Here is an 11144-nt window from a genome sequence, read left to right as displayed (position 1 = left end):
AGTGTTTTAGAAAACTAAATAAAACAATCATCTTCTAACATGATTCATTACAACCTTGAGAAAGTAAACAGACCTTAAAACTTCCAAAACCTGAAGGCAAATAAAAAGGAACAAACCACGTATTTGTGTAATTACATGTATGTTTTTCTGCTGACAACGCTGCCTTTTCCTAGCACATTAGTGCAAGAGCTCTCCTTTATGGAGAAGGAAAAACCAGATGCATAGAGGTGAGTGTCAAAAGACAGATGCTTACCGATTGGTAAAGAAGGAACGAGCAGGCAGTAATTACAAAACCTCTTTCTTAGGGCTGCAGCAGGTTGACTAAAGGTCTGGGTCACCCCAGGAAAGCACGTTAAGAAAATGTTCTTGTACCAAAGTAGCTCAGCAGCAGTGCAGATGGAAGAGATAGGGAGCTCACCAAAAGTGCACTAGTGAAAGGGGCTTACCTGGTGGTGGCGTTATCCTCACCTCATGCTTTCCATGAGCCATGGTGGTTTTCACTACCCCTGCCATGCTCTCTCTGCCTCTCTGCATTTTGCCCAGTATATAGAAACCTATAGTACCTCTATACTGCAGCAGCATAGGTTAGGCTGCACAGAGTTTCACACTGATTTTGGCAAGACTCCTCCTGTGCCTGCTATACCTTCAGAAAAGGTATCCTCTATAGCTTTACCCTATCTTGCAGCCCAGTATGTACAGATTAATGCTGACTTGAAGCATTCAAAATTAGGAGTCAGTACAACTGCCAGACTATGTATGGCTCCCTGCTTTGGTGATTTGCAATGGAATTATCCAGATAGGATGTGCTGCACCCCACTTCAGATGGCTGTGGCACCCCCGAGGGTATGATAGGGGTATCCTCATACCTAGGGGTTTGACCTTGAACATGGCCCAATCACATTTCATTACAGGCACTTGCTGGTAGATCAACAAACAGCAGCAAACCAAGGTTCCTCAGAACACCATTATCATTTGCTGAACTACTTTGTGATAAGAATGGAAAGAGAAATCAACAACACACAATAAACATTTTCTGCTGAAGAAAATGCTGATGGCAACAATACAATAGTCTTAATAACAGTGGAAACATAGGAAATGCATGGCCTTGGCAGATTTGCACACCTTCTGCTCAAATCCAGTTATGAGACGAACCTGAGATGGCCTTTGAGGAAAAGTAAATGAATATGTATCATGCTTCCTTGGGAAAAAAAGGAAAAAAAACCTCTGCATTACTTATGCAGAGGTTGCAACATAAACTGCAACACACAGCAGTGCTGCAGGCACTCACGTAAGCAATCCAGTGCCAAACACCAAGTGAGTTTCAGCTGCCCAGCCAAGAAGTTATGATCAAATTTACTTCTCCACATGTTATCTTTACAACAGGTGTTTACACTAAAATTGTTATTTTTGCAAAATCAATTTTGAGTGCTTCCTCACATAAACTATCCACCCACCCCGTGGTTTGCTTGCCCCTGCTAGTCCCTGCACAGCTGTTCCTTCTTGAAATATGTGACACCTGCAAACAGCCCATCTCCCCCCACTTTTCCATGTCTGAAATTGTCCTGTTTGGACTTGCACATTTTAATAGAAGTTCTAGGACATAGTAGATGCAGCCTTAGGATACTTCAGTGAAAGAGAAGATTGTGTCTGTACCCTCTGCAGTGAAAAGGAGTCAGCATGCTGATAATGGTGCATTATGACTTCTTGGAAAGAATTACATTCTGCAGTTAGGTTATAGAACTGGTAACTTTATTGTGCTAGATAGAACATTCTCTGTAATTTAGCTGGATATGAAATTTGTCTTTAGTGATGTTGATTTTCAGCTGTTACATAGTTATGTTCCAGTGGTAAATGATAGTTTCCATATATACTTAAATAAAATGTCAGATGGTTGTAAGAGAACTAATCACATCTGTATAATTTCCACACAATTGACATGCCTTTCACACATGAACACAGAACTCCTAGACTTACTGTGTAACAATGCTACTGCTTGCATGCTTAAAAAGCGCTCAGCAATTTTCATGACAAACAAAACTTGATCCTTTTAGAACATTTTCAAACAGCAATTAATGCAGTATCAAAACTTCCAACACCACTTTAATACATTACTATAACTTCTATGATAGGCATAGACAGTGTTTCATCAAGGTTTAATGCATCTGTGACAAAGACAAAGCACATATATGGGTTTTATCACTATGGCACAGTTTGGCTCTCTCACTTGGCCTTCTCCTGTAGCATGGCTTTTTTCAGGAGTTTATACAGCAAACTCTTCTCTCTGCTAACAAGTTAGAGTTAAACCCCAGTAGCCTTGGTTGGAAGCAGTAGGATTTATTACTGAACGGCACATGCCTTTTTGATGTAAGAAGTTATTCCATTGCAGGTGGATCAAATGCTGCAATACATCCATAAGCCTACTTGAGGAACTCCCATGTTTTATTCCGTACACAGTCAATTTCAACAGAAGCACAGTTCCAGCTTCTCAAAGGACTATCTTGTTTGTTATTTAAATAAAATCAATCTAGAGAAAGCACAAGACTTAAACCTAATAAGGATTCTTCTTGAGCAACCTGAAGATAAGACAGATAGAAATAGTGCACACAAATTCTGGATTTGTTGTTTTCTGGCAGTTCTGTGTTCCAACAAAAGCACCTGTATTACAGCAATTCACAGAGCAAGAGGTGAGAGAGTGGAAGAGTTGCACTTGCTGTCTGCTGTATTGGTCTGCCTGGCCTGCTAGTTATGCCATTGTGCTTTCTTCCCTTCTAAAGTCTCTGCAAAAAACCTCTGGAAAAAATTACAGTTAACCATGAACAACCTAAACTAAATTGAACTGCATAAAAACTATTATATCAAGATAAAATTTGTTTATTTACTATAGTTGAACTACTTTGTCCCGGAGGTTGCTTAGAATCTGAGATAAAGGTCTAAGTCACTTTACAAGTATTATCTATTTCCTTTGAAGAGATAACCCAGGATTCTCTACAAAGCAATTACCAAGCATTCAGTTGTTTTTCTTAAGGAAAACAAAAGAAAGTTAAAGTACACACCTTTATCACCTTTTCTGATCTGTGATGGAAAGGAATATGTCTAAGCACCTTCTGGAGCACAAATTGGAAGGTGTAATCTTTCATTTACAAAGTTCCCAAGAAAACATTTTCTAGTTACCATACTTGAGGTGAAATGGAAGCCAGAAAGGACTATTACTTCCTGCAATGGTTCTGACATTCCCTGGATGTCACAACTGGAATCAGTTGCAAAACATCTGTTAAGTTACCAACAGCTAGAGGGAGTAAGACAGAAGGAATCTAAAGGTGCCAATCTGATAGCTCCAAAGACTCATTCATACATACCCTGAAGCAACCATCTTTGGCAAGGCCAGATAGATCCATGAATCAGGATCCCTCTCTGCCTCTTGAAAGCCACTCATCTTTAAGCCCTTCTCAAGCTATGGCAATGGCCACCGTTGTCAAAGCCTATCCTTAGAAGACCTTGTTACAGGACAACTGCCACTGGAAAACCTGTATCCAACTTAACTCTCCAGCCGCACCCCATACAGGTGCCAGATAAAGTGCTCAAGATTTTAAAGAGTGCTTTTTATTCCTGTAAATTCTTCAGAACCTAACTACCTTGGTAAAACGGTGTCTCATCTCTGGGTAAATACCAGGCATTGACTTTGCTTCCAGCCTAGCTCTCAAGTGCAGGCTGCTTTGTCTCTACCTAATTTTCAGCACAGCTGCCCCTGTGATCAAGAATACTCCACCTTCTCTTTATAAGCTAATGAATGTATTAGTAAAAGAGATGGTCTAATACTTTCTGCTGAAGCTCTCATCTCTACAACTTGCAAGGGGCTCCCTTAAAAAGCACAGGAACTTATTTAGACACCTGAAAAGCATAAATCTAACTAAATTTGAAAGTTTGACTCTTACTACTAATTCTTGTCTTTCTGAAGCCTCACCAAAAAAGCATACAAGTTTTTGCTTCCCCCCCCATCCACCAAAAGTCACTGTTCTCCAGAATTCTGCAGGTCTAAAGAGTTAAAATCTACCCAGGCACTCCCTAAAAAACTTGAAAGACTATCTACAGTAGTCACAGTTGACTTAAACCCAGAATTAGCCATTTCCCACTCAATTAAGAGGCTGTTTTGATAAGGCAAAGATTTATTTATAAATGTTCACGAATTATGTCAGATCAACTTATAAGGTATTTACACAACAGCTGAAATTCACAGTATGTGCATTTCATACAAGCAACTATGGACAGCCTGTAGTAAGTTTTCCATGCAGGATCCAGATACTCCCACTGCCACTTAAAAACACCAATATCTGTAACACTCCCACAAGAGTTTCTATACCTGAGAACGTTTAGTATATCCTTTTAAGAGGAAGTTTGCAATTAAAAGCCACATACATAAGCCTATTTAAAGGTTGTCATTCCAGTTGCAAGTGCTTTGCTTCCTTTGAAGCAAGATCTGATCTATTCTCCCCTAAGCCAGATGATACTTGTGACAGCCCTTCCTCATCTCCACAGTTATGCTCTTCGTTTTCTCGTCCGAATTCCCTCAGAGTCAGATTCTCCCGTGTCTCAAGATTCTCAGGTCCTTGCCCAGTTAGCCTCTACAAAGAAACAGAGGATGGTGAACTTAATACTTTTTCTACTTAATAAACAGTGAAATAAGACTGCATACTGAATTAAGCAAGCTAATCACTTTCATTTGGAGGTTGTTCATATAATTAAAAACCCTCCTCACTCACAAAAATCTTAATACAAGTTCAACTCAAATTACTACCTCTAACTTGCAGACCACATTTGATTTGTTGACTGTTAAGTCTTCTTAGGTTCTTCAGTAGGATGGGTTACCTTAGGCAACCTAAAATATGGGAAGCTGCTTCCCAGGTTAAATATTTACTGTAGAACCATATAGGTTTAATTTTAGAAAAAATTACTGTACAACCAATTAACTCCATAATTTTTAATCAGAAATAATGAAGCTACATTAAGTCTAAATGAACTGTAAGACTCAGAAGTTTGTAGCACTTCTAACTAAAAGTTTCTAACCTAACCTGACCTAAGGAAGATAAACAGGACTGTTAGAGGCTGTTTTTGAAGCTCAGAAGTGAACTTAGCAGTTGAAGAACTGTATGGAAGTTTCTGACTACATTAGTTCAACTCTTCAAGTAATGTAATTTCAGCCCATGGGTTTATCACTAACAAGCAGTACTCCCTCAATATTAAAAAAATATTAAAGTGAAGCAAATTAGCAGAGTCTTTCAAGGCTGATCTAAATAATTGCATTACTGAAAATTAATTTGATGAAGGTTACTTCTGATTAATCAAGGTGCTTTCAATAATATTTCATTTTGTTTCCATCTCCCCAGTCTAGTCATCACAGATTTAAAATATTTGCCTGGTTTTACATCCCAGCTAAGAACTGCAACCCCGCAAAAATAAACTAGCTGATAGCCGTGGAAACTTGATGTTCAAGTTATCTATATATTTATTACAGCTTCAGAGGCTGTTACAGAGAATCCATTCCTGATAGAGGAGCCATGGAATTAGTAACACAACTACCTATCCCCAAGGAATTCTCAGAGGGAACTTGAGATTTTCAAGTTTAAGAACTTTACAGACTTTATGCCCAGCCCTTTTTGGACCACAAACCTGGCAATGCCTCAGTGAAACCTTGAGCATGGTGCTCCTTTCTTCCTCTCACTGCTCTACTTTTTGTTCCCGTTTCAAGTTTAGTTCCTTAAAGGATCAGCAAGTACAGGCATTTCATTTAGCCATCAGCCTCACACAACCTACTACGCATATTTTATATATAAATATAAGCATAATTAAGTCACCTCAAAGTGAAGATACACCCTTTCTTCCCTTGTCACCATCTCCAACATGCAAATCCTGTTGTGAGAGTAGGCTGAATCCCCCCTTCAGAAAGCATTTATCTTAGTATTTTCCCATTACTCCTGTAGGTTCTAAAGTGGGAAAAACTCATCCCCTAGAAGGAGCTTTATGCCTCTAGAATTAGAGCAATCCTGCAAGAAACAGTCAGGCAGCAATTTAAAATGAAGAGTCACATGAGAACACAGAACAGAAGTCATGATTCATTATAAAAACCTTTGCTGGTTTCTCGCTTTTTCACTTTACAACAGTTAACTGATAATTGCTTTAATTACCTCAATCACACTGGTCATGTAATGCACATGTTCAGCAAGGGACATGAGCTCTTCATTTTCTTCTTTTAGGCGGGCAATTTCACCATCCTTCTGTTCAATTTCTTTGTGCAACTGAGTTCAAATAACAAAATGTTAGAAGAGGAAGACAATAGCCAGTACTGAAGTAGTTAGTTACCTTTCAGTAGCTACCTTTTCATTTTCTTGAAGCACTTCATACAGAGCCTTCCTCCTTTCTTCAGCCACTTCTTTCCAATACTGAGAAGAAGGACTTCCTGAAGTAAGAGGCTACAGTAAGTCTGTGCTAAGACTGAATTCTTGAACACCTGACAATATCTGACATATACAAGTATCCTATGAGCTGTGATATGAAGAACTCACTCCATATAGCATTTTCAGATCTTAGCTGTAAGACTACAACTAAAGACATAAGCTTACAGGAAACAGATGCTACACTGCATTAATGGCTATACAGACAGCACCTTCACAAAGCTGCCTCAAGCATGGCAGCAGGCTCTGCAAGATGGTCACATTTGCAAATGTTGGTCTTAATGTGTACTTTGTGGGAGACAGAAGCCTTATTCCCAAGTCACTGTCCATGCTGGGCATAATGGTTCTGAGAAACTGCACACACAGCACACTGTGCTAGAACAGGCCTTCATTTCAACTTAATTATTAGTCACTTGAAAACTTATAGCCCAGCCAAAGTAACAAACTAAAAGACTTAACACTGCTGCACACAATGGTTCTCAGCTACTGGTTGCCATAAACTCAAATATTAGATATCTACACCTGATGTATTATACTATAGAAGACAAGTATCATCAATTCCTGCTAGGCGTTACAAAAAGCCACAAAGCCCTAATCTAAATGACAAAAACTGTTTCAAGTTGTACTCCAACAGCAGCATAGCATTTAAAGTGCAAGAAAACATTTCAGAAATTACTACATACCTTTCATCATGAGATCTACAGCTTGAATGACATTGTCCTCATTTTCTTGCTCCTTGTCCACAGACAGCTCAGCATTACAAGCCTTTGAGGCAAACTTATTATTCCAGAGTTTCCTTTTGACTGAAGATTTCTTCTGCATAAAACACAGGCAGCTTTAGGTTCAGAGCAGCATTTCAGCTTTTATAGAAATACAAACTTCCAAGTCTGCTCACTTATGACTGTAAGTAAGTCTCTACAAGTCCTGCTTTCTTCACATTATAGTTCTAGTTTACCAACATCTTCCTTGATACCCACAGATTTAACAAAATAAACGTCTCAAATTTTCTCAAAGTACTGGGAAATTGCTAGTTCTTAATATAATTTATTATTAAAATAATAGAAAGCTTAAGCTATGTCACACTAGTTAGCAGATTACATTTTTTCAGATATATTATTTTTTAGCTAAAAGCTCAAAAGCATTTGACTATAAGTCAAAATAATTACACATCTACAGATTATCTTTTATTTCATACCTCATTGTATCTGCCAACCAGGCTACCTGCTGCTGAAGGCTGAATCATTTTAAGAGTCTGTCTTGGGGAAGCAACACATGTGGTATCTGTGAGGTACTTCTAAAAAGAGAAATATGGTTCAGACAGTTGCCATTCCTCTTTGTACAAACTGAAAATTAGGAATTAGTCACACTTCCATTACGATAACCCATGGATATTCTTTTCAAGATATAGATATGACACTCTGGTCTATATTAAGGCTATTGTAAATAAGGGGATTGAGTTATTTGTAGCAGAGAGAGCTTAATTTCATGAAGCAATGCTCAGTCCCTGCCTCTTAAAAAACACCTTCATAAAAGAACTTGAACAGATCTTACAGCAGTAATATTCTGACTATATTTCAAGGCCAGTTACGGTGTTGACTTTAGCTAAAACTCTTAAACTTATATTTGAGAGCAGCAGCATTAGACTCTTGGGGACAGAGACAAAAGTGACTGCAATTGCATGTTTAGGTGGTAAAGTCACAGACATCACTTCAGGCAGTAGCTGATTTTGTTACCTGAGGACACACAGTCAAGTGGTGCTCATTTAAACAGCTGTATTACTTTGATTATCCATTAAAATGGATCAAAAGCTTCCCTGCTTCGATCCAGACAGACTATTGTTTTGTCTAAACGGTATGTTTATCAACCCTCCTATCATGCATAAATACCTCTTTCCGGCACTAAGGCTTTCTGATTGGGTTGGTTACACTGCCACCATGGGATAGCAAACAATGGCAGACAACCAAGCAAGAATAGCCAGAACACAATGCCACACCAGCGTGAGAAAGTTACGATTCACACCGTGCTTCATATGACACAAGTTCGCCTTTCCCACGGTAGTTTCTGCCACCAATTATCCTACTGTTCAACTCAAGGACAAACATTAACTGCTGTGGGAACAAGAATCACACTGTGTGTCAGACACCGCTCGCTGCTATTGAAGGTTAGTTAAGTACATTCTGCCAAGAAGTTATTGACCAATACTGGAGTTAACCCGTTGAAAGTGCAAAAAGCCACACCAAAGAATTTATACAGTAGAGATACTATGGGACAAGACTGCCATGTGTGTAAGTCAGACTTATCAACCGGCAATTTTCTTTAATACCAGAAGTTTTCATTACAATCAATATGCCTTCTGATATGAGGACTACTAGCCTCTATTATATATGGTATTTGTACAATTCTGATTAGGGCCTACATTATAAAGTTTACACAGGAATTGGTACAAACTTTAGTAACTTATCACTCAACCCTCAAAAACATAAATCTTTTAAGCGTTTCCACCAACTCCTCCTATGATTCAGGAGGGTGCCTTTAGGAGCCAAACTGCCTGCTTGAATACTTCAGTTAAAGCATGCTCAAGTCAAGAGAGACTTAACTCACTTTGTGAGTTCATGCCTATAAAGGACAGATTACAGAAACTACTCTACAACCCCTCAGCAGCCAGACAGATTCAGTGGGCAATGGCGCATAGCCAGCACCAAATAAACCCTGAAAAAAATCACGTGGAGAGACAGTAAGCTCAGTGTCAAAGTAAGAAGGACTTACTGAGCAATAGGAAAAAAGTAGTCATAAGCACATATGCCCAAGAAGGACAGCATGTTCCCAAGCCACACAGACAGCCAGGAGGCTGCTCAAGCCAGCTAGACATAAGCCAGGTGGAAGCACATTGCAACAGATTCCTCTGTATTTCTTCAGTGGATATAAGGCTTGTGCCAGACAGCAGGTACTAGGTGCTAGGCTTTAAAGCCCATACCTGCAGAGATCCTGATGATTTTTCTGCAGCCAGTTTCTGTTTCATTTTGGAATGCATAGGATCACCTGCAAAGCAATTAAAAAAAATAATATAACATCCAGCTGCAACCGAAGTTTGGGGGACAGTAGTTACAGACCATTACAATTTCGGTTTATCAGCTTCTATAACGGCCGCACACCCAAAACTGCTGGGGGAGGGGGACGGGACACGCGGGACACCCACGACACGCCCGCCCCGCCCCTCCCTCCCTCCGCGCGCGCCGCGGCGGCCAATGGGAGCAGCCGGGCAGGAGCGCGCCAACACCCAAACGCGGCTGGGAAAGCACGCGCGCCCCCCCACCCCCCACCCACGCGGCTCAAGCGAGACGGAGAGCCCCGTCCCTTCCTCTCTCTCTCTCTCTCTCCCTCCCTCCCACTCGTCTCCCGCTCCCAATCCCAGCGCCCAGCACCACCGCCGTTTCCCTTCCTCGCTCGCTCCCTCCCTCTGGCCCTGCTCACCGGCGGCCGCTCCCACAGAACCTCTCAGCGCGCGCTAGCACCACGAGCCCTGCTCTCGCGCCCGGCCCTCCTCTTTAAGGAGCGCGGCGGTCACGTGAGCCTCCGGCCGCCTTTCGAGCCAATCACGGGTCACGCTCGCCCCTCGCTCCGCGGGCGGAGCCCCGCCCCTAGGGCCTTGGCGGGGGCTGAGCTGTGTGTGGGTTTTTTTGGATTTGGGTTTTTTTTTTTCTTTCTTTCTTTTTATTTTATTTCATTTTTTTAATAAAGAAGTTCTACCAACGCAAATTTAATCACCTCTCCGCTTTCTTGTCATCACAATCTAAACACAGCACAACCTGCAAACCGGGGAAGAAAATTTAATAGTGTTAAAGCCGCCACACCTGTTACACAGTAATAATTTTATACATGATACAGGCTACAGCTCTTATTAATTATGACTGAGGTATGCCGTTGAGTTTGTTAGAGGCCACTTGACACTTATGTTCCTTCAAATATTTGCACATTTATCTGTTATTTATGCTAATAGTATCTTTTGCTGACTCCTAAGTAAACATTTGTAGAGTTAAGGACGTTCCTTGTGTCAAGGTTTCATAGAGCAGCTATCAAAATTTTTTCCAAGCAATACGATGGAGCTATTAGAAATTAGGATAATTACAGAGAGAAGTATTTATTTAGCATGCCACACTGCTAAACCTCTGTTTGGAAATAAACTGTATGGCACTTATCAAATGTATTAAGCATGATGAAAGATGAAAGGCAGAACATAAAAAATTATGCATTAGGAAATATTTAAACATGAATAAGGAAATAAAGCTGATCTCTCTTCCATAAACTTGTTCAGTCTCCCATTGACCCATTTAAATTTGCATTGTCCACAATATCCTTTGGCAAGTCCTTCTAGAGCTCAAATAACCATTGTTTGAAGAACACCCTCCTTTTTTTTTCTCTTTGAACCTGATTCCTATATTGGCCCTCAATGTTCTCTGTCCTTGGACTGGAAGAGACAACAAACAATCTGTCCTTATCTAGGCCACAATTACACAGACTGCCCTCCAGTTCTCTCTCCCAGGTCTACTTACATATTCCTTACATGAAAGCTGTTCCATCTTCCTGGTCTTTTGTGAAATGTATGCCATTTGATTTCCCTTTTTAAACACTGCTGAACACTGAGACACACTTTTGTGGAAAAATCTGCCATAACTCTCAGATCCTGTTCTTGAGTGATGG

The 11144-nt window shown here is 40.3% G+C and overlaps 1 protein-coding gene across 4 annotated transcripts; it reads right to left on the bottom strand.

The window, feature by feature from the left end:
* Positions 1 to 1727: 1727 nt before the first annotated feature.
* On the bottom strand, positions 1728 to 9988 carry GMNN (geminin DNA replication inhibitor). Of its 4 annotated transcripts, XR_003571554.1 has the most exons (8): positions 9918 to 9988; positions 9421 to 9485; positions 7642 to 7740; positions 7130 to 7262; positions 6369 to 6451; positions 6180 to 6290; positions 4358 to 4619; positions 1728 to 1863 (listed from the first exon to the last, which is right to left on the bottom strand). XR_003571554.1 is itself a non-coding variant. In XM_027886891.1 (7 exons), exons 2-7 carry the CDS (start codon positions 9475 to 9477, stop codon positions 4434 to 4436), a joined length of 669 nt encoding a protein of 222 aa, XP_027742692.1. In that variant the 5' UTR covers positions 9478 to 9485; positions 9918 to 9988; the 3' UTR covers positions 4152 to 4433. The 4 variants fall into 4 exon arrangements, 3 of the variants coding, with proteins under 3 accessions (XP_027742692.1, XP_027742694.1, XP_027742693.1); XM_027886891.1 differs by lacking the exon at positions 1728 to 1863 and having other exon boundaries at positions 4152 to 4619; XM_027886893.1 differs by lacking the exon at positions 1728 to 1863 and having other exon boundaries at positions 4152 to 4619; positions 7130 to 7259.
* Positions 9989 to 11144: the final 1156 nt, after the last annotated feature.

This window comes from Empidonax traillii, unplaced genomic scaffold (assembly GCF_003031625.1).
Source record: "Empidonax traillii isolate 1590-97213 ecotype Southwest subspecies unplaced genomic scaffold, ASM303162v1 scaffold196:size3368384, whole genome shotgun sequence".
Classification (NCBI taxonomy): domain Eukaryota; kingdom Metazoa; phylum Chordata; class Aves; order Passeriformes; family Tyrannidae; genus Empidonax; species Empidonax traillii.
The sequence above is the reverse complement of the archived record's forward strand: the minus strand, read 5'-3'. Positions and strand labels throughout refer to the sequence as shown.

Excerpts from the sequence above, each read along its gene's own strand:
- GMNN (XM_027886891.1), bottom strand. The coding sequence starts at position 9,477 with ATGCATTCCAAAATGAAACAGAAACTGGCTGCAGAAAAATCATCAGGA. Across the intron at positions 7,263-7,641 it reads TGGTTGGCAGATACAATGAG|AAGAAATCTTCAGTCAAAAG; the intron begins GTATGAAATAAA and ends TGTTTTATGCAG. Across the intron at positions 6,291-6,368 it reads TGCTTCAAGAAAATGAAAAG|TTGCACAAAGAAATTGAACA; the intron begins GTAGCTACTGAA and ends ATTTGAACTCAG.